This window comes from Pezoporus occidentalis, unplaced genomic scaffold (assembly GCF_034315485.1).
Source record: "Pezoporus occidentalis ecotype Australia unplaced genomic scaffold, CSIRO_AGI_Poc_V1 ctg271, whole genome shotgun sequence".
NCBI lineage: Eukaryota > Metazoa > Chordata > Aves > Psittaciformes > Psittacidae > Pezoporus > Pezoporus occidentalis.
Window position 1 is genome coordinate 284180 of NW_026914622.1, and position 23644 is coordinate 307823.

At 36.9% G+C, this 23644-nt stretch overlaps 2 protein-coding genes across 4 annotated transcripts in view; one reads left to right on the forward strand and one right to left on the reverse strand.

The window, feature by feature from the left end:
* The window catches only part of NXPE3 (neurexophilin and PC-esterase domain family member 3), a 480868-nt gene that overhangs the window by 134063 nt on the left and 323161 nt on the right, over positions 1 to 23644 (reverse strand). The gene's annotated exons all lie outside the window — the stretch shown is intronic.
* SENP7 (SUMO specific peptidase 7) overlaps positions 1 to 23644 on the forward strand; it is a 43003-nt gene that overhangs the window by 9426 nt on the left and 9933 nt on the right. For all 3 annotated transcript variants that reach the window (XM_062624780.1, XM_062624782.1, XM_062624781.1), the window contains 13 exons: positions 2824 to 3021; positions 4562 to 4759; positions 9217 to 9332; positions 10091 to 10236; positions 11192 to 11552; positions 12118 to 12275; positions 13258 to 13404; positions 14900 to 14933; positions 15767 to 15940; positions 18002 to 18264; positions 19331 to 19464; positions 20669 to 20785; positions 21738 to 21857. In XM_062624780.1, coding sequence (XP_062480764.1) covers positions 2824 to 3021; positions 4562 to 4759; positions 9217 to 9332; positions 10091 to 10236; positions 11192 to 11552; positions 12118 to 12275; positions 13258 to 13404; positions 14900 to 14933; positions 15767 to 15940; positions 18002 to 18264; positions 19331 to 19464; positions 20669 to 20785; positions 21738 to 21857 — 2166 coding nt within the window. The remainder of the gene's footprint in view (positions 1 to 2823; positions 3022 to 4561; positions 4760 to 9216; positions 9333 to 10090; positions 10237 to 11191; positions 11553 to 12117; positions 12276 to 13257; positions 13405 to 14899; positions 14934 to 15766; positions 15941 to 18001; positions 18265 to 19330; positions 19465 to 20668; positions 20786 to 21737; positions 21858 to 23644) is intronic.

Sequence of the window (23644 nt, forward strand, 5' to 3'; positions counted from 1 at the left end):
CACCTTGTGTTTGACAAATAGAAAAAACATATCTGGCATTTCTGTGAGGTGGAACAAGGAAAACAGAAATGATTTAGTTTATTTGGAAAATAAACTATTAGGCTCAGCATGATTCTAGGTAGGAGAACGGAAGTATTCCATAGAGAATAACACATTTTTGTTGTCTCTTAGTGCTCTAAAGGAATAATTTTAAAATGTTTCTGGTTTTGTTTGGTTTCTTTTAAAGGAGAAACTTTGATTCACATCTTTGTATTAGTATGGCCCACTTCTGCAACCATTTTGTATTTGGAGGAAAATTGGAAAAATGCTATTTAAATACTTCAAAGTTTGATCTGTAATTTTGAGTCCTTCTTGAGGAAGAGGAGAAATACGTGGATTAGTTTTTCATTGCTTCATCTTTTCTGGTACCCCAAAAGATGAAATGTCTTTCCACTATAGCTCTTTAGAAACTGGACCTCTGAAGTAGTTTGGGCTTTATCTTTAAGGAGGAAATTAAAGCAGAAGTGTAAATGTCTAGTGTCCTAAGATGAATTTGCATGATTTGATGACTTTCACCTTGTAATAGCCTTTAACTGTTTTACTAGTTGCAAATTTTCTTAATGGTCTAATAGGTTCTTACGTAGCTGAATTTTGGATTTAGTAGTTACAGAGTAACAGGTATAGGTAAAAGAACAAATGTATACCTGCCTTTTCCTGACTCTGCCTAAAACATTCTGAAGCAATTCTGTAGTTTAGATCAGTCATCTAATGAGACTGTCCTTGTACATGTGTCTTCTCATTGCCTTCATAGATTCAGTTCAGAAACCCTGGATTACTTTTTTTTTTCCCAAGAGCTAATTAGGGCCAATCTGTTATATAACGCTTTCACCTCTGTCCAGATTCTTGGCATCAGGTTGTCTTTATTCAGGTTGGGGTATTTTGTGTGGGTTTTTTTGGTTTGTTTTTGTGTGGTTTTTTTTTTTTGTGTTTTTTTTTTTTTGTTTTGTTTTTTTTTACTTCTAAAAGAAGTCAAAGAGATTAGAGGAAACTGCCTTCACTTAAACTCAAGTTACCTAGCTTTGAGTGGGAACCATTTAGGTTATTGTCCTTTGTCTAGGCAGGGGTCTCTAAGGTGTGGTGTGAGCAAGACAATCCATTAGGATGCAGGAAGGAAATATATTTTGCACAATTAATGAATAGTTTACTTTATTGCATCCTTTTAAAAATTTCTATTTATTTCCTAATGTGTATTATTAGTACATATGTATAAAAATTAAACATACTGAAGATACATGCTCAAAATATATTTAGTGATAGAGATGTATGATTAAAACAAATGAAATTTGAAGACCACTGGTCTAGGATATGCATAGCAGAGCTCAAAGAGGAAGCAGCTAATTGCATGCATGTTAAGGTAGTAAGTGATACAGAGATCTAGTAAGCTTGACCAGCATTCATATCTTACATGTAGGTTGTGCAAGCTATGCATAGGAACCTTGCTGGCTTTTCAAGTTCAGTGAGGGGTTATGTGTCTTGTTAACATAGAAAGTGAACAGGAAAAGAAATCTCAACATGCAGCAGCTAATGAAGGAGCAAAAATAAATGATGATGTGAAACGTCTTCCCCAAGTTCAGTGTGTTTCACTAGTAATGTGGTTCCAGATTTATTTTTTTTAGGTTTAGATATATCCTGCTGTTCTCCAGCAGTTTTTATGCCATACTTATATTTGTTTACCACAAGGTACCCCATAACTGTGCTGTTGAGCTGAATGCAGCATGTCTGTGGGAAAACTAATTTCTGGCAAGTTGCTTGCAGTGCTTTCAATCCATTGAAGAGTAACAGAATTTGCTTAATAAATGTCATTGTAGCATGCATATAAGAACTATGTGAGTAGTAAAAGGTTTTCTGTAGCTATAAAGGAAGGATTCTTGCTCTGCAGTATGAACAATTTAGTTTGTAAAGCAAAGCATGCAATCCAAAAAGCAATTTTTGCCTCAATAATTTTTTTAAATTGTCAAATGAGCCTGAACCTCAGTGTCTGCTTAGGACCAGCCCTGCAAAAACAATTCCAGGTCTCATCTGTTTGAAAATAAAGTCAATCCTTACAAATTATCTATGATATATAATGCTTACCAGTTCATAAGGAAACTTTCCAAATTACTGGTCAGGCTGCACAATTAATTCTTTATGCAAAGACTTGAGTACCAATCTAGCAGGATCAGCAAATTATGAATACCTTTTTAAAGAACTTCGATAGTGTAGTGAGTTTTTACTAACTTTGTAATTTATAATTGTATGCTGTTTCTTTGCTAAAATTCAATAAAAATTAGTTGGAGCTTCAGAACTAAGAGATTGTACTAGCTTCTTGATTCTTCCACAAGAAGAACATAAGCTAATTTGTGATATGGGAACCAGTATCATGATTACCAAATATGATGCTACAATATGAGTCCTTCTTTCCATATCCTGCAAATGCTCAAGTGTACACTTTCAGGACTGTTTGTAAGACCATAGTGACACCATTTCTAACATTTTGCAATAAGAAGATGCACCAAGATTTCCATGTGTCTGCACTGAACATTTACCTCTTCAGAATCATATACGGATGTGTTAGTCACTGACGCCAGAAGGAAAAAACCTTGGAAGGCTGTCCTGGTCAAGAGATGCTTGTGTTTCCTCTTCTCCAAAGAGAACTGTTTTGTAAATTGTCAGGGAAGTGAATGTAATTCTGGTGAAGATACAAGGTCCGATACAGAGACAGTAAACTTGTAGAAAAATGTTGTTGAATCTGTGTGACTTTAGCAGTTCTCAGCACCCTATTATTAATTTATTATTAAATGGCAGGCAACCCAAAGTTATCTTGACGAATGTCCTGTGGACAAAAATAGGAAGAAAATACACACAGATGCAGCCTAAAACTGGTGCTAATTTTTCTGATGCTGGCAAGCTGCGGTCAGATCAACCACCCTCATCATCTGCTGCTAGCATAAAGATTTGGCAAATTTTAAACCCTACTCTCCAAAGCCTTTTTCTGTCTAAAAGGTATGTTGTCTTCACCTTGTGTCACTAAAAATAATTTTCCTTGCAGTTGTTTTTTCATGAGAAAGTGTTCTTTGTACCACAGATGTCTTGTTCATGAGCCATGTTTTCATTCTCATTTCATCTGACTTGATTCAATTCCCTTGGACTGGTTCCTTTTGATAATCATTGAGAGAGATGGTGCCAGGCACTCTGTAGTGTGCCCTTTTATAAAAAGGCTTCTAGGTGGTCATGTGCTAACAGGACCAATTAATTCTGATTTAGCCATTGGACTCTCAAATTATTATTATTTTTTTTTAATCTTGTGAAAAGAATACACTTGTGTTGTCTTCTCAGAGAAGTTATCAAACTGTATTTTTACTGTTACTGTTTCAGACTCCATGAAAATAGGAAAACTGACATAAACGGTCAGAAAAAAGCATATTCAGTATCTCTCCTTCTCCCCTCCACAGAGTGGCCAAATTGCCAAAGTATGGCTACTGTTGAATGGGTTTTCTCTCTGAGCTCCTAATGGTAACAGTTTAGGGACTTCATTTATTGGAGGTTACATCCAGACTACACTAGTGTTCTCATATTAGACCTTTCTTCTCAATTGTTATCCTCATTGGTTATCACCTGTGTGCCTCTGCAACATCTTGTCTGTAAGATAGTCTCCTGATTTAAAGCAAATTTACATCTTGGTGCAAGAGGAGATCTGAAGGCTCTCCAGACATCACACAGTCTGTGCTGGAATGTGTTTTGTGTGTGAATATACAAGACAGAAGAATTACACAGCCAATACCCAAACAACAGTTTTGTTTACAACAGATTCAAAAAGAGGCCATGATGTTACATCCTCATGCGGAATAAATTGCAATGAAAGTGGTAGAATTTAAATCACAGTATGAGAAACTAAATGTGTAAATCAAGAGCTGTACAACAAGCTGGCTGCAGTGGCATTATATAAAATAAGTTGTGCTGCTATTACATATGTGTGCTCAAGTGAGCAGTTGCATCTTCATATTTCTGGTTAACTTATTGTTGATGCTTGTCTTCTCTAACCCTTGCTTGTTTTTCTGAGCCTTGCTATTGCTATACTGTAGAATGCCATCTGAAAGTTGAAGAGGGGAACAAAATCTAATGCTACCTTTTTGTGTAAGTGCTTGAGAAAATTCAGTGTGTTTTATTGGAGGCTTCTTGTTCAGAGGAAAATCAAGACTGTTTTCTCCATAGTTCTAATAAATGTGTATAGATAAGTATGCATGAAAGCTAGAGATAAACATTTGTCAGTTTTTAAACAATATTTAAATTATGCGTTAGAGACTATGTGCAGTATGAGTTATACCTGGCTAAGGTGAAATTATATGGCTAGTTTTAATTACCCTGGTCTCTTGTTGCTTTTTTTTTTTGTGTGTGTGTTTATCTGCTTACCTTGGATTTAAGTTCCTTGGTAGAATTTTGTTTTGTCTCTAAGGGACTGCAAATAATTGTGTTTGATAATTACCAAGTTTCTTTCTCTAGATTGCAATGAAGTATTTATGATTTACTGTTATATATGTGGCAGGCAACCGAAAGTTATCTTGACGAATGTCCTGAGGACGAAAGTTGGAAGAAAATACATTGACAGCCATGTAATAATTGATGCAAATTTATCTGCTGCTGATAAATTACAATTGGGTCAACTACCCTCATCATCTGTTGTCAGCCTACAGACATGTCAGATATTAAATTCTCCTCATGAAAGTTCTTTTCTATCTGAAAGGTATGTTACTGCTGATTTTGCCAGTTTTCCTGAAGTGACATAACTTCAAAATGAAAAGAATTTCCCTGAAACAAGTTTTGTTATATTGTTGTCTTGAATCATGAGATCAGTTTCCCGAATGCAAGCTAACAACTAACATGCTGCTCCAGTGAGCAGTTTTAACATTGCATTTGTTCTGATTTGCTGTACTTGATGTGAATAGTCTACTTCTCTTGTAATAAATTTCTGTTTACCATAGATCAGTGTTTTGATCCATGGAAATGGCCAAGTAATTCAAATGCATTTAAGTTGGGTTTGTGTCCATAACCAAAATCTTGCTTTCCTGTTGCTGTTAACATGTTCCAGCATGATTTCAGATAGCTTCTTTTGCAAAATTTCTGCATATTCCTCTCTGTGATAGTTCATTTATTTTCACACTGATCCACCAGAGGTCTTAGTCCTAGAGTGCCATTGTTTAAGGGCTGTGTGTCCTTTTATTGTGTAACATCTACTTTCCCTCTTTTCTTCCTACGTTTAGGTTGATTGAGCATCAGAGTAAGGCTTGACGTATAAATGTAGCAGAAATCAGGTATTAGAATTGTATAACGCTTATTTCAGTGTAAGATGGCAGTTGAATTCAGAGTAAGCTGTTTCTTCTTGTCTTTTATAGCTGCCTCTTCGCTCAACAGCAAGGTATCCACAGGAACAAATAGCAAGAAATTTGAGGGAAGAAAATAGGAAGAGGAAGGAAAGGAAGAATTATTTGTGAGGGCAGCAATAATCAGCAGATGCCGGGTTAAAGAAATCTTAAAAATTCTTGAGAAAAGCAGATCATATTCTTCATTCTGATACATAAATTAGTGTATCAGGACATAAATTAGTGTGAATTCCTTTCTTTTTCTCCTTTTTTTTTTTTTCCTGTTGGGATCCCCATTGCTGCTTAAATTAATGTGACAAAGCTGCAATTTAAATGAGGGATTTAGAACAGTTCAGTAGACTCTCATTTTAGAAGTTTTATATTTGTTGCTAATAAATATTTCTCTATAACTTTGGGCTGACTAAAGTGGGAGGAATTTGTTTTGAATTGGTATGGGTTTTGATGTTTTTGTTTGGTTGGTTGTTTGGTTTGATTTTTCTTTTTCTTTGTTTTACTACAAAGTCTTAAAGATATATAATGTTAATAACTGATTTTTCCACTTGGTGTTGTTCTGGATGATGGGAGGTAGTGCATTGTTCAAGAGGAATACATGAACTCATGTATGTAGCCCTCTAAATCTGAGGAAATGTTGCATATGTTTTCAAGCTCATGTCTGAAGGTTGGCTATTGAGTTTTATGTTAAGCACAAGAATGGTTTGAACTAGTCAGTTAGTCAATTTTTTTTAGTAGTTAGTGTACTTTCAACTTGCTTTAGATCTGGAGTAGTTTATTGTTTGAAGGATTAATATGTTGTTCCTGTGCTTTTCTAGTATATTAAGAAGTTTGTCATTAGCAGGATTTTTCACCCATCCCCAGTGACCAGCACATTACTGCAAGTTGTAATTGATACCATATAGGAAATAGAGAATTTAGGAATTGTTTCAACAAAGACATGACTTAATCTTGGTCACCTGTCTGTAACTAAGGTCTTGGCACTGATTCTTTTGGTATCTCTTCTTTCAGAGGAGAGTAAAAGCTTCCCCTTATAAGCATTATACATATGTATGCACATGGTCATATAGAGATTCTTCTGTATTGTCAGAGTAGCTAGAATGCATGCTCTGTTTTACTGAAAATTGTGCCAGTTTTGTATTATGGAATTTAAGATTAAAGAATTGTGTGTGATCAGAACAGGGTGGTAATAATTTAATCTTTCTCTGTCTGCTAGAACTTGCTGCAAGTTCTCTGTTTCCTTTTTTGCTTTTGGTATTACAGAATTGGTGGATTTTGCATTGCTCGTTCATTGCAACTGAGTGTGAAATGCATTTAAGTCACCACTGACTTATCATTATAACTAAACAATTTGAGGTAGGTTTTAAATGTAAAGAAATTTAAGGGTTTAAGGTGTTGTTTCTCGTGGCTGTTAAGAACACTTTAGTAAATAATGACATAGATTCTAAGGTTACGCATATATCTGTTAAGTGCATTTTAAACTGAGTTATCAGCAAAGATTAGAAGTGAAAATAAAATGTGCAGAATTTGTGTATAAAGTAAATATATTCATGGAATTCTATTAGCTGAAACATTCTTACTGAAATATTTGCTATTGATGAAATGCCTGAATTGTGATGTTGCTGTAAAACAAATGCTAAAAAACACATAATGGTTTTGTATGTCCTTTTAAGGTAGTCAAATCTAGATAGCTGTTATGCATACAAATATGTAAGTTGAGAGAGAAATGTGGGTTCCAAAATGCAGTTTTCTGTAGTGAGGTTATTTCAGAACTAGAGCTGCCTGATCTATGAAAGACTATGACTTGCTCAATGTACAGAATGAATAATAACACTTACCAAACACTTGTTCTTCATATTGGCCAATTAATGATTCTTCAGTTAATGATTCTTTGGTAATTTCTTCATAATTCTTATATACTGTTCACTCCTGTGGTGTCAGAACACTGTATTTGATTGGACTTGGAATTTATTTGTCTTTCCAGTATTCCCAAAGAGTACCGATATTCTACAGGTGTGGCACTGAAGAGCAGGCACTTATTCAGAAAGTGTCCAACAGTTTTGGCTGTCTAGATTGAGATGTCAAGACTGTTCTTTCCCATAGTCAGTGGTGTTCTTCATGAGTCCAAGCTCAGCTGTCAGTGATTTCAGTCATCATGGTGATTGGCTTATCTTTTTGCAAATTAGAGACTGCAACAATTTGAGTTAGGCACATTATAAAACAAAACAATGAACACAAAATCTCTTTGGATTAAGTGAGGTGACAAAAGGAGGAATGAAACAGATTTTCCAGAGCAACATTAAATTGCTTTATCTGTGAGATCTTCTTTATTTTCTTTTTCATTTTCCAAGTCTCACAGAGAATGAGGTGGAGGTCACAGGGGTTAGTTTCTTTTATCTTGAAACCCTGATAAATTTTCAGAAATCTTGCATACCTAATGTAATGAAGTTCATGTGAGAAAGTATCACATAAGCATACAGATAAATGTTACCCTAATGCATACACTAGAAACCAAAATCCAGTTACACAGATTTTTGTCAGCTCTAACTAGCCTCCAGAAAAATTAAGAGTATGTTTACAAGATCAGTGTATGGATGTGAGGATGTCATACTGTTGAGTTGATCATTACGTCCTGAATATCATAGAATGGTTTGGGTTGGAAGGGACCTTAAAGCTCATCTAGTTCCAACCCCTCTGCCACAGCCAGGGACACCTTCTGCTGGACCAGGTTGTTCAAAGCCCCATCCAGTTAATATTCTTTACAAGTATATTCTCTTATTCAAAAAAAAAAACCAACGCAGAAACCAACACAAAAAAAAAAACAAACAAAACCCCAACAAAACAGAAACAACCCCCCAAAAGTTCCAAACTAATAAAATTAATTCCAACCCCCCTCAACTGATTATTTTGTTGTGTAACCTTCTTAGAATAAAACTACAAACACAACTGAACACCTGTAGTTTTCCTAGTTTCTGGTACTGTAACCATTTTCTGTTTCTTCCTCTTTCATAGAAACATAGAATCATAGAATAGTTAGGGTTGGAAAGGACCTTCAGATCATCAAGTTCCAACCCCCCTGCCGTGGGCAGGGACACCTCACACTAAACCGTATCACCCAAGGCGTCGTCCAACCTGGTCTTGAACACTGCCAGGGATGGAGCATTCACAACCTCCCTGGGCAACCCATTCCAGTGCCTCACCACCCTAACAGGAAAGAATTTCCTGCTTATAACCAATCTAAACTTCCCCTGTTCAAGTTTTAACCTGTTACCCCTTTTCCTATCACTACAGTCCCTAATGAAGAGTCCCTCCCCAGCATCCCTATAGGCCCCGTTCAGGCCTTCTTCAAAGTTGCTGTGTCAGGCCCTTATGATCAGGAATTTCTATTTAAACTCTTTTCTCATTGCAGGAACCTACTCAGTGGATTCTATAAACCATTCTAAATCTAAGTTAAAAATGTACTACATTGCCACATTCCCATTGTGTTAATGACAAAGCCAAAGATGCACTCAACTGACATTGTTCTCTTTTTCCTTGTTATATTTTCTTGTTGCAGTCATGCTTTACAAAATAATATTTCACTGTCTGATGTCAGGCATGTCAAATTTTCATACTTTACATCTTTTTAGAAGCATCCTTTTCATTCATAGTGTTAGAGTATCTGTATTTCTGCAACTGGAACTGAATTGGTTTGTGCTTCATTTGCCACACTCCGCATGGTTACAAGAAAGGCAGAAGTCTGTGGTCTAACCAACAGTTGTTTCTGTTGGGATTTTTATTCAGTATTATTTCAAAATTAAAGGTAAGTCATAGTTAATACTCTTTACAGATCTGAACATTGCCTGAGGAAGACAGATGATGATCTCTGTAAATTGACCAAGGCTTCTAAGGAACCAGAAAAAAATAATGTCCTCACTTCTAGAAGACAGGAACTGCAAAAGAAAGGTTTGTAGTGAGTAATAATCTGGGATTTAAATATCAATTCTGGAGAGTGTTAGAAATTTTTTTGTCTAGTATTATGAGGAGAGCACAGAAACAAAATAGCTGTTGTATGCAGTGTATGTGTTTTCTCAAATTGCATGGAGTTTGTTCACTGATATGGTAAAATGTGTTGAATAGCTGATTTTAAATAGGAATAAAGCTATGGTGAATCAGATCTGTGGAAGAAAAAGGAAATTTAGGGCAGGCTCAGTGCACCTTTATAATCCTTATTTTATAGGTCTTTTATATTCAAGAATGTAATACATTAAGAATGCTCAAATGGTTTGTAAACCTTTTTAAAATGTTTATGCTATATGGCAATGTATTTACTGCTGAAAAATGGTAAACTCTAGGCTGAGTCTCCAGGGAGAATTTTCTATCTTTTTTTTAATACTGGCTAGTAATATTTGCAGATTTAGAACAGGAAATGGAGAATATTGCATCCAGCAGAAATAAAGACTGTTGAGTATGGGGTGGTAATTCTTACTCAAAAGGGAGCTAGGAGTTTGGTTATACCCTTACCTTAACTAATGGTGCAATAATAATCTTTCCTGAATTATTTTAGGGAATATATTTTGGCAGCCATGCACAATTAAAAAAAGGAAGGAATTGTTGTGGACGGTATCTGCTTCCATGCATTTTATTTAAGACATATTGTTTATGAAGAAATGGAAAGGATTTTAAGGGTAACCCATTAAATCACTTTTTCTTTTCTGACACAGAAAACAAGAGCTATGATGAACTGAAAAAGAGGAGCAGTCAGAAGCAATCGGGTCCTTTTGATTCTGAGAAAAGGAAAAGAAGATCTAGTGGCCATATTTCTGGTGATTGTAATGCACACATTCCAGAAAAATCACTTCTACTATCTGTAAGTTGTATATGTGTGTTTATGTACACACAAGCATACATACTTCAGTAGAAATAGTAGCAACATCTGAAATAAAATAATTGTACTAATAACTAGGGTATCCAGGGATGCTGTCATAGCTGTTGAGGGGAAGTAGCTCAGTGGTGCATCAAGGAGAGTGATTATATGTAACTCTTTTTGTCCACAACATCAGAATAAGCTCATTATAAGAGAGAGGTTGCAAGAGATGAATGAGTGTTTTCTTTAGACAGGAGCATGGAGTAAAACAATCTTGGAAATGAGGCATCTAGGTACTTAAGTGAATCTTCTTTCACAGATGGTGTAGAACTTATTAGGGACTTCAACAGAAAAATTACAAAGTATACCTCGGGTTATGGAAATCTTGCAGATGTCGTCTTTCTCCCTCCTCCTCATTCTATTGTATTCTTCCCTAAAGTTTTATTCTTACCTGTCATTAAGATTTAAAAGGAAGGAGGGAAAAAAAAAAAAGAAATGACTGAGGGAATCAATCAGACCAGTACAAACTGTGATTTATATTCAAGCATTTGAATATAATAAAGGCATCTCTGTAACCTTCTGATTGAAACCCCATAAAAATAGACAGTTGCTGAGTCCTGTTTGCCCAGCTGACCAAGCCGCACATTTGCAAGGTAATGAACATCACTGGTGCTTAGTCTTTCAGTGTCAAGACGGTGAGAGCTGCTAAAAATTCACAAATAGTTTCTTGGTTAGTTTGAAAGAGGGTCAGAGTAGACTTCTAAAAGGTTGGTCCTCATGCCTTATGTAACAGCCTTTGGAATATGGGGAGAAATTACTGATGAGCTCTAAATGCAGTTACATTAAGCTATAATTATTTTATCTAGCACATAACTAAATCTCAATGGTCACTAATCTGAACCATCATAGAAATGTCAAGAAATAAGCATATATCCTGTCTCTGATACCTGTTTTCTAGAAAGAGCAACGATTGAGTTCAACTCAGCCTCCTGGTGTCAGCACACTCTGTGAGAATGGACAAGATTGCAGATCTAATGCAATTCTGGTGCCAGATGGTATTCCCCAGCCATTAGAGAGATACTATAAAGATGCTTCCACCCACAACCACTTAAGACCTGCTCACAGCTGCCTGGAGGAACCTGGCTCAGAGTCTGCATTCAGAAACTTGTCAGAGAAACAGCTTTCTGCCATCAGTGGGGATGTGGCTTCACCACAAGTTAGTACCATCAGGAAATTAAAGATGGACACGTCACAGTACCTGAGCAAGCTGCGGAACAGACTCTACAGGGGTAATCGGCAACTTGTTTCAGTTGATCCAAGTATGTACTGTATCTGTGCTGCTGACAATTACTACTGGTACACTTAGGTACCAGGAGAACTCATGTATGACTGGTTGAAACATGAGAAACAAAAGATTGAAGACAGAGTTCGTGTTGTTTATAATGCATTGTGCAGGTTAGAGAGCAGTGCTTAGAGCCAGTGTCCTCTACTGAAGCGTAGAGGGTCGTGTACTTGTGAAACGGGATAGACAGCAGGATTTTCAAACTCCAATCCTTATTTTGCAGCTGATTTTGTGGCTATGGAAAATTAAGCTTGTAATTTTTAATGTTGCTTAAACTGGGAAAAAAATACTTTTTCTTCTTTGAAATAGCTGTGTTGTGGCCTCTTTCTTTTAATAGTTTTGAGGATCTTGGGTAAAGAGTGTTAATAAAGGTACAAAGCAGTACTTGTTGCATTTGCTTTCATGCATGCCGACTTGTTTGAGCAATGTATTTTGATATTACATACAAGAGAGAATTTTTTGTTCATCTGAAATCTATAGTGAATGAAATATTCCGAAGTCTGCATTGTGAAGTATGTGCATACTTCTTTTTATCTCTTTAGTTGTCCTTTCCAGTGATGATGAAGATAGACCTTCTGAACCAAAATGCACTGAGCTGCTTCAGGGTAATATCACTGATAGTAAAGAAAGAGACCAACAGTCTGACTTCAATTTCTCAGCAAAGCAGGTGGAAGACAAGATGGAAAGTCACACAGAGCAGGTACTCCAGTTTTTGGACTATGTATTGTTATGCCAACCCTTTATTTCTTCAGTGTTTATTTTTTTCTTTCGTGTCAGGACAAAAGTGAAATGCTTAGAGCAGATATGATTAGTCCCAGCAACAAACAGTAGCTGCAGTAATTCACAGATAGAATTCTGGACAGTCTTCAGAGAAGATCTCTGGATCTGAAGCTTAAGTGCTTTTGCAACATACAGTGTATTTCATAGTTTGAAAATAAACATTTGGGAATGTTTAATACTACAAACAGGACGGATCAAATACTAACCTGAGCTAGAGGTAGACATGATGAAGATATGTCTGTGAAAAGGAGTGGGGGGTTTTATTTTTTTTTTCACACAATGTTTTATATTGATCAAGTTCAAGTCCCCAGTTTCTTCTTGTCTTTCAGTCCTCTGCTGTAATTCAGTGCATGGAGTTCAAGGATCTTTGTTGACAGCAGACAGAGATAGGGTAAAGTTCCCATTCCTGTGTGGCTAGCACTGAATCTGAAACTAGCTGTAAATGTTATTGCCCCATTTTGGCTTTGACTTGGATTTGGGTTACCTCTGTAATCCTGAAACAAGCCAGAAGACCCATTGCTTCTTCTTCATACAGATGCATCATTTTGATCATAAGCACTGAATTGGATCCTGTACCTTTGATATCAAAAGAGGGTATTTGTTATTGCTGTGTTACTTGAGGTTTTACTTGGCTCTAGATTAATAAAGAGCACAGACTATATCTTTCAATGGGAAATTTAGTGGTGAAGCAAGATACTGTTAAGCCCTTAAGGGTATTGTAATGATTGTAATAATATTTACAGCTTTTTAATATGGGATTTTTATATGGAACTTGGCTTTGGGAGTAAATTCTTACAAACATGCAAAGAAAATTCCTGAGGTTCAAGAGGGAAGTATCTCATTTGGAGCCCTTTACTAAATACATATTTTTTTTTTTATTTATTTTTTTTTTCACCCTCCAGTTTATAACAGAGTCAATTGAAGATAAATGTCCTGTCAGTTTACATTCTGGAAGCACACCTAGAAAACAGACAAACCCAGCATTGGCAGTGAAATTTGATAGTCTTTACATTGGGAAATTTAACTGGCTATCAACAGGTCCTGCTAGGGTGAGTTGTTTTGTTATAGTGAAATTTTGAGAATATTTAAAAATTAAAATTCTAGTTAAGCAATGCTAGTGGTACTTAGTGTGGAAGCACTGAGTTTTGCTTTGGCTAAGCAATGGAGTATGTACTCCATTACCTTGTATGTTTGGATTGCTGTCAGTTGAAAAGCTAACTGGGATTATCTGTGGGTCCAGTTTTCAGAGATAAAGGTTCTGTGAAAACGCTGTACTGGAACAGAAATTATACTAATGAAGCTTTTAGTGAATCTTAATGGAAAATAATGGCCATGTTAGAATTAATGTCACTTGAAATAAACACCAATTACTTTTCTCAGAAATAGTACAGATATTTGAATAAAGTAGTCCATAGTGATCAGAGTTCAAATATATACTACGTGCTGACCTTGCTCTGGTTGTAATAACCAGAAAACGCTTATTTTGTCTCTTTAAAGACCTAAAAAACTAATACTAAAAGCACTAGTACATACGCAATGTGCTACTCACAAGGTGTAGAAATATACTTCAAATAAAGTACCAGCTGCAGGACTTTCAACAGGTCTTTGATGAGACTCATTCTGTATATTGCAATAGAAAAAGACATGTTTGAACATGTCTGCCTTTTTTTATTTTTTTATTTTTTGCTCTACAGTAACACATTTTGAAATCTTGGATTGTAATAATAGTTTTAGCTTTGCACTAAAGAGCAGTTTTGTGCAGTAGTTCTCATCCAGCAGTGAGAACATTTCATGGAAATTTCCGGAATTGATATGCCAGAATAATTAGAGTGACAAGTTGAAATATTTTTAGAGTCAAGCTTTTAGGTAGACATTGAAAATTTTCCATGGGGAAAAAAAAAATCTTTATTCTTTGTGCGTACTGTGGTAACGTAAAAAAACCCTCTCAATGTGTATGACAACCTTCTGTCAAAGTGAAAAGCATTCTTTATTTAGCCAAGTCTTTTTAACATAGCAGTGGTGTAAACAGACTGTTCAAAGGCCTTTAATTCAAAGGTTATTCTAAATAGCAAAATATACCCCAGTGTTGGATTGTCTATATAGCGTCCTTGATTCAAATAGTGTAGGTAGTGGTCTTGATCATGGGGTGCTTAACCTCCTTTTGTCCTAAGTGTTCATGATTTTTTTCTTCGTAAGAAGCCTGTAGGCTTCTCCACAACTTTCTGCTTATTTCTCAGTGCTTAGCACCTCTGGAAGTTACTTGGCTGTCATTTAGATTCTGCAATACGTGTTGCAGTAGGAATGTTCTTTTAGGTCAAGTAAGCAATATTAATTCTCATACTAGACATATTGGGCTTGTTAGATTAATGGTTGGACTTTATGATCTTAAGGGTCTTTTCCAACCTAAATGGTTCTGTGATACTATTTTCAGTTTATTTGGCTATCAGCAAGGAAAGATAGTAGATAATTAACAATTCTACTTTGTTTTAATCAATTTGTAGAAAGCAAACTGATTTTTTTTTTTTTTTTTTAATCTTATTTCAGTTTACAATCAAGTATATTGTGATCCCATTTCAGGGTAAGAGAATTTTCTTCTTTAGCCTTCCCTTAACTCTATATCATTAAAGTATTGCATTAAAATACTTAGTATTTACTTATGAGCAATTTATAATCTTACTTGCCTCACAAAGACAATTAATTTTTAAAATTTAATTTTTCAATAAATAAAAATATTATTGTCTATAGTGTAAGCATTAATAACTTAGCAGCTTCTTACACTTTTAAGGTGAATTTGTAGTTTTAATGGCCTTTCCTCCCACATCCCTGCATATATTAAGTGTTGAACTATAGTAAATATGACTGTATTTACTGTGTTTTTGAGGTGAAACCTCAGTCTTTTCAGATTAGGATTTTAGATCCTTAGGTTTATTAAACAATAATGTAAGTTGAGTAAAGCTAAGAGGGATATAACTGTAGATTTTTATTCAGTCCATTTTCCAAAGATGATATGTGGTTTCTCTATCCCATAGGAGAAGGTTCTGAGAAGGTGAGAAGTTCTGAATTGGATTGACTAATAGGAATTCATGATTTATAGTATTTTGTCTATATTTGTAGTTATTAACTCTGATTATCCTGAGCAAAAAAAAAGGCCATATTTTTTATTCCATGAAGAATAGCATTTAGATGTTTAGCTTTGGGTGTTACAATTTGGTAACTTCATTTTCCGTAGTTTGATATAGCCTATTTAAGTATTAGATTCTCACAATTTACGTAATACCAGGAATAAAATCTACAAGTACTGTTTTAATACGCTTTGATCATACTTATGTCTTAGTGTGTAATTACTATAACATGTATGACTTTATCTATGGCAATGAAAGATATGGATATTTAAAACTTTATTTTCTACAGTGGCTCTTAATAAGAGTATTAACCTGACAGTAGATACTCTGGATCTGAGAAGGTTTGGTATGTGGAGAAGTGATGGTGGCTGTTCTGCAACAACGATAATTTTCCTTTGGTTGTCTGTGGATTATGTAGAAAAGATTGAAACCCAATTAGGAAAGTTAGTCATGAGCAAGCCATGTAAGTAGTATTTTTCCTTAAATGCAATAAAAAGGTCAAATATATGGCATATCAATAAAGCAGTTATTTTACAGCTGTGTTTCTGGAATGCTGAGGATAGCCTGTAGCGTTTTTTTTAAACATAAGTTGGCCAATTTTGCTTTTCTAAAATGCCTTGTTGTACTTGGGGAAATAAAAACCCCACAATGTGATTCACAATCTCTTCTACTTAAACAAAAAGACCTTGTAACACAGTTCAGTTGTAATCTGTGTGAGGAGGCTCTCTGAAACGGGGCTTGTGTATAAAGTATTTCCCCCTTTAAAATAAATTCTCGAGAAAAGTACCTGCTGGTTGAAAGGATTGGCAGGTAAAGGTTGATTTGATCTTTGACAAGACTGCATACAGGTTGGGCAGAGAAGTGATTCAGAGCAACCCTGCAGAGAAGAACTTAAGGGTGTTGGTCAATGAGAAACTTAACATGAGCTGGCAGTGAGTGCTCGCAGCCCAAAAGGCCAACCATCTGTGGAGCTTCATCAGGAGTGGACCAGCAGGTTGAAGGAGGTGATCCCGCCCCTCTACTCTGCTCTCATGAGACCCCACTTGGAGCACTGTGTGCAGTTCTGGTGTCCCCAGTATAAGGACATGGAGCTCTTGTGCAAGTCCAGCGGAGGGCCGCAAGGACCATCAGGGGCCTGGAGCACTTCCTGTGTGAAGACAGGCTGAGAAAGTTGTGTCTGTTCAGCCTGGAGAAGAGAAGGCTGCATGGAGTCCTCATAGCAGCCTTCCAGTATCTGAAGGGGGTCTACAAGGATACCAGAGAGGGACTCTTCATCAGAGACTGCAGCAACAGGACAAGGGCTAATGGGTTTAAATTTAAACAGGAGAGATTTAGGCTAGATACAAGGAGGAAATTCTTTACTTTGAGGCTGGTGAGGCACTGCAACAGGCTGCCCAAAGGAGTGGTGGATGCTCCATCACTAGCTGTGTTCAAGGCCAGGTTGAACAGGGCCTTGGGCGTCATGGTCTAGGCATCCCTGCCCTTGGCAGAGGGGATGGATAGGGTTGGAACCTTTCCAACCCTAGCCATTCTGTGATTCTATGATTGCATTATTACAATTTGCTATTAAAAGACACTTTGCTCAGTTGCTGGCCCTGGATCCCCGTCTTCCCATTGCTGGCATCTGTTCATACAAGCCAGTGCCAGTTGCTTGTAAAAGCTGTCATGCACACACAGGCACATAGCTGGCCAGGACTCCCCTGGTCCCAGTAGCTGACTCCCCCCAGTGCTCTCATCCTTAGAGATACATGGTGAATCCCACAGTGAGAGCTGTCCCTTAGGAACTTGCTCACCCTCCTGCCTCCCAAGAGGCTTGATCCGCTAGCAGCTGTGCTTGCTTGCACTTCAGTTGCTGTGTTCAGAGACACCCACACATCCCTTCCCCCCATCAAATAGCGAGTTCACCCAGGAGAGAGCTAGAAAGAAATTTAATGAGAAGATGGGATAGACTGCTAATTAATGCACAGGGCGTGTCAGACAAGTGTATTGACTAGCAAAGTATTTAGATGTGACTGGTCCTTTTTATGCCTTTAGCCCTCTATTTTCCCATACTTGTTCCTCTCCAAATTATCTGAATGCCTGCCTTTGCTTCCTCCCTTAAACATCCCATAAGAAGTCCTGGGCAATCTCCAAATGCTCTTCCCTGGTCTCTCATCATGTGTGCCATACACCTCAGCACAATCTCTCCTCAGTCTGAAAGGTGATCTGGCGTTGACTCATCTTGATGGGTTTCAGGTCTGAACCCTGGGCCTGAAGGTCTCCAGGGACAGCCCTAGGAAGGGCCCAGACTGGGTGTCCCTTTCTCCCAGTCCTTAATTTGGGTTCTTACAGCCATTGTGCTCCTGCGCTCCTCTGGGTTTACGGAGGTGGGCCTTTGGTTGGCTGATGGCCTCTGAGAGGAACCTGGCAGTATATTACTTTGGCTTCCACTCCTGCCATTGTCTCTCAGTGCTCCTTTTTGGTTCTGCAAATGAGCTTTTATCATGTAACCTAATAGTTAATACTCATTCTCTCCTTTCTCCAGCTAAATCTAGTGAATTTGTATTTCTTAAACTGTCCCAACCACTCACAGAATGGGAAGAAGACAGACTGACTGAAGTGATTACAGGTGTGAGCAAGAAGAACAGAGCACCAGATCTCCTTGAGTTTTTGTCTTTGAAGGAAGCACTATCCTTGTTTAAGGACCTTTCTCCTGAAGAGAGCTCTTTTATAAATTACAGTAAGGATCTACTAAAGCAATGTATACCAAAACAGAATATCGCAGATGCTTATGAGCCTGCAGTTCAGGTTAGTTGTTTGATTCATCACCACCTGTTGGCATTCACACATTTTAGTAAATTTTAGATACATCTTCTGTCCATAGCTAAATAAAAAGAAAATCAATCATGTTTGTTATTTCTCTCATGTTATTTCTCTTATTATTGCACAATGGGGCAAGATTTGCAGTAAACTAGATTGTGTCCACAGAGGGATAGTGTATAGACCTCGTCAGTAAGTGGCAAATAGTGAAGCTTTGTCAGCTCATGGTTGATTATGCCTAGAACCACGGGGATTTTCTACCCTTGTGGTGTCTTCAGGGCAGCAGTTTTGGAGTTAATCAAGTAGGGAGTGATGGAGCCATTTTTTCAGTTGAGCTGGAAGTGAAGAGATGCAGCAGAGGAGGAGCTGTGTATCTTGCTCATTCCAGACACCTCTAGATGATGTACTGCTGGGCCAGTCACAGCTTGAAATGCTAAATAATTCCTAATGGTGCTGGAAAGATGGAGTTGTGCAAGGTACCTCCCTCTGAGGAGCACTGTCTTAACACAACCCTACATCCTTGTCACTTCAGAAATTACATATGTTTGATCCCATCAGAAAAAAGCACAGAGACAATAGATCAATCTGTCTGTGAAACTGGGAACTTAAAAATTAAGCTAGCATGTCCTAAATCTGTATCATCTTTAGGCAAATTGGTTAAGAACTAGATTTTTAAACCTTCCAAACATTCACAGCTCCTGTTAAGACAGTCTGATACTTTTCTTCATCCGTTCAGGTCCAACAGGTCCAGTTTTCTTCCCCAAAACCAATTCTGTATCACTTGGCTGAATATGCTTAAACAGTTTTAGAGAGAGGTTATGAACAGAGGAAGAACTGTCATCTTTTTAAAAGGGATATAACTTTTTTAGCTATATGACTAGTGGCATGTTTGCCTAAATCATGATGTTTACACTTCTGCTCTCCAGCAGGATTCCTCTTCGGAGATGCAGGATATTCCTGTGGGCTTCAGGCTTGTTTATTGTGTGTTCTGTTTTACATATTAAGCTGTATAATGATTTTTACTATTATTATTGTTTGGATTTTTTTCTGGTAGGAATCAAAATCAAAAGTGGCCAGGCCCAGTTATGCCCTTGCAAATAAGCAGAATAGTGGTTGCTATTCTATCTCTCTGTCCTTTGCACTGAATGAAGAATGGAAAGAAGTAAGAGAAACTGGAGCAGTTAAGAAGTATGTATATTTCATATAAATGAGAGGATGAAAATATAACAGATTGAATAAACAAATTGCAGGAATAAAAACCTTGGCTTCAACTACTATTCTGTAGTTTATTTGAAAGTGTTATCTTAAAGATGTTCTAGAAATCTAAAGTACCACTGAGTATGAATATAGTTATTCCTGTTTCCGTCCTAATAGTTAACAGACAAAATGGATGTGTTACAGGATGACAGAAAATCTCACAGAAGTCAGAATACCTTAACTGTGACTACATCATATCATGGATGCATCAATGGGAGGGTAGGGACCTCATGGCTTCTGTGAGTTTCCATCTAAGTCTGTATCACGGCAAAACTTTAAACTTCAGCTGAGTCTTTTTTTTCTTTTTTAATATAAGCAATGTTTTCTTTTACTCTTCTGGCTCTCTATTTATAACTAGTTTGTCATACAATTTACTAGTTAGTACAGGAGCTTGGTTAGCTAAAGACACAAAATTTTGAGAACACAGAGGTGTGTAATGCAATGAGGTACTAGGAGAGTACTGATGTACCTCAGTTCTGTCTGCACTAGTCTGTTCGTCCTTGTGCTTCTAGTACAGCAAACATTACTGGAGTAAATTGCTCCTAAGAATTCTTGCCTTCTGCAGTCACTGACAGTATAGCAGTTGTTTTTGTTTCTGCAACAGCAAAACTGCTCATTTTGTCATTCCATTTAAGTAATATGTTTGTTAATACACAGCTTTTTAAATATATTTTAAATACTAGTAGTAGAGGTAACTTGGGCAGTTTCAATCTACTTACAGTACATATGGTGCGTAAACCCAAGTTTCCTGCTGGGAAACATGGGAGTCCTATTGGACTCTTAATGAACAAAAAGTCACTGTTCATTAATACCATTTGAGAATATCTCCCCTAGAATTTATTTCCATTTTATATAGCCATTTGTCAATTACTTTCTATTAAAAAAAAAAAGAAAACCAAGATGAAGGTAAAAAAATAATCTCCTTTTTGAAAACTTTTCTCAAAATTTCAGTGTGCAGTTGGGTGCACATTTAATTTGTAACTCTCAACTGTTGGAATAAGAAATGGTAAAGGATGTTTGAGTTAGTCAACAGTTTTGAAAATCACCATTTTTAACAGGTTTTCTAGAAAATCTTCTACATGTGAAAAATAATGTTTGTCACTCTTACAACCTGATTTTGATTTGTATTTTCTAGCTTAATTATTTATCCACCCCCACCTGCAAAAGGAGGACTGGGAGTCACAAGAGAAGACCTAGAGTGCTTAGAATATGGAGAGTTTCTCAATGATGTCATTATTGATTTCTATCTTAAGTAAGTAATCACAGCTTTAATTGTACCCTTCTTTATGTGACCTAATCTGGACTTGAACTACTGTAATGCTGGTCTCTAAATATGATACAATAATTTCTGAAGTAACAGCATGATGAATTTGTAAGTTGGACTCCTTGTAAAGATTTGTGTATTCTCAGCAGGTTCAGCAGGTTCAATTGTTTCAATTTAATTCCTCTTGTCCCTCTAAAGGGCTGTGATATCATCCAGACAGAATAGTGTGGGGAAAAAAGCCTCTTGGTGACCTCACAGAACAGAAAGTGCTGAGCAGGTTTAAGCAGGCACCTGAACAAAGTAGAGAGTCTGTACTAGTAGTTTATTTACTAAGCTCACATGAAATGAAGCATCCTTTCCTATTCCAGACAAGAGTTCAGAAATTCTGAAGTACAACTCCTGCAGAAAGCACTACAGCTAATTGTGGAAGCTTCTTGAGTTAGCTGTGCTTGGCATACCTGCTTTGTGCCATCATCCTAAAGTTGTTTGTGAAAGCAAGTTTTCCAGAACCAGCATGGTGGAACGCAATTCTCTGAAGCCGAGATTTATTTTCCTTGTGCTGACTTAAACCTAAGCAGAATTCTGGCTCTTTTGAAGGCCATCTGCAAGAGTTCCATTTTGCTTGGCATGCAGTATGGCTGCTGTAACTGTGAGCAATCAGAAGCCAGTTAAAACTTGTTATCTAAAGGATAACAAAGACTAGAAACCTAACCCTAAAAATAAATTCAGAAGCATTATTAACCTGAGTATGATAAGTCATTAAAATAGTTGTGTTGTTTTGTTTTGTTTTTTTTTTGGGGGGGGGGGGGTGGGTGGGGATTGTTAGTTTTTTGGGGGGGGTTTGGTGGTTTGTTGTTGTTGTGTTTTTTTTTTCAAATCAGAAAGTAATGGTACTTTCTAGAAAAGGAATTTAATTATTTCCTTCTTTTTTGTTTGGTAGATACCTGTTGTTGGAAAAGGTGCCAAAACATCTTGCTGACCGCACACACATTTTTAGCAGTTTCTTCTATAAGTGCCTGACCAGGGCAGAAAAAAATTCTGAGGGGGATCTCAAAGTTCCGTAAGTTCATTTTAGACACTGTTATGTGCAGAAATAAGCTGACAGTCGATGCCACTTGGAAGATCTGCAGATCTTCTAGTTAGCACATTAAATAGCAATCATTGTTCTGCAAGGGGTTAGTGATTAAATGTTGTAACTCTCATTTTAAGCATATTGATGTTTTTCATTTAAATGTGCATGTGATTCATAATGAATGGGAATGAAAATGTTATCACGTTTCTCCAACTTTGTCTGAACTTTCAGACAATTAATTTATGTATTTTGATCTTTTTATTCTATGCAGTTTTGCAAGGTATGCATAATTTCAAGATATCGCACTTCTAAAATTATTTTTAGATTTATCACATATTTCATTATACGTATTGATAATAAATTCTTGTCTGAAGTTTTAATAAGACTTTTTACACACCATGTTTGCACATTTGGTTTTTAACACTTGTGAACAATGGAATTGGAGAGTTTCACAGAAAAAGTATCATTAACAGCTCAAGAACCCTGTATCGCTTTGTGTTTCTAGCTAAGATTCTATAAAAACAATCTCTAGAACACTCTCCATTTCTTCTCAGTACTGATGTTTGAGAGTGGAACTTGCCCTGCCACTTCACTTACAGTGATGATCTGCCAGCGACTTTCATTCTGTTTTCATCATTAGTTTTATCGAAGTTGTTGGTTGTTTTGTTTTATTTCCCTCATCCTGTTTCTCCCTGAAGTGATTTTTCTTCTTTTATCCATTTTTATCTTCTTTTATTCCCCAGGTTTTTCATCCTACTGACAAACTCGATGGCCACCTGCCCAAAGAGGTGTGCCATGTTGTGTGTGTTGCAGTCACTGCTAGGTGAAAGCTATTAAGGGCAAAAAGAATGCAACTTCTGTAATATTCTCAAAGATGTCTCAAAAATTCAGGGAGCTGTGCTTTAGAGAATGTCTTCCATCGTTTTCCTGTCTTCTGACCCTGAATGTTCTGAGGTGGAAACAAAACTATCCATGTTAAGGCTGCTGTTGTGGCTTGATCTGATTCCTCTAGCAAGGCTGGGCTGTGCATAACCTTCTTAAGGAACTGGAGTGGCACTCGTAATTCCCCATACTTCAAGGACTATAGCTGCTCCAGATCAAGAGATAGCTTTGGAAGTTCTGATTTTATGTTTGGGCTTAGATACTTATCTGGTGATTACAGGTGGTTTGGGTTTTTGTTTCTGTGGAGTTTTTTGATAAATGGATAGGGGAAATTGGGCTCTGTACTGTTGTAAATGAAATTAATTTCAGCTTAACATAAAGACCTTTTGCTTCCCTTTGTTTATGCTGCTTAGGCAGTAGATGAGAACCCTTTCTATAGGTGCTTTCCCCTTTCAATTCCCAGTACTTATAGAGTCATGTAGCAGAGGAAGCTTTTATGGCAAGTCTTCACTTAGTGCTGGCCCATGCAGAGTCCCGCTGCTTTTCCATTACTCATTTTCTCCTGTTCACCCTGCACTGAAGTTACCTTTCTTAATTGCTGATCAAGATGGAATCAGAATGGGAATAGGGATGTCTCCTGAGTACAGTGATTTTTGCTTTCAGATGATACCGGAGCAAAGTTTCATAAACTGTTTGTTTCTATTTCAACTTGTGCAACCTAAGAAAGTTGAAAATATACATTTAGGTTTCTTCTTAATTTTTTATTATTCTCCTAGTTACCTGTCCTCATGCATTATGTCTGTAGGACTGGAAATGAAATGTGCTCCAGCACTTAAAGCTCAGGACTGGAGGGGGTCTGTTTCAGTCCTGGCTTTGCTGCAGTTGTGTTGCAT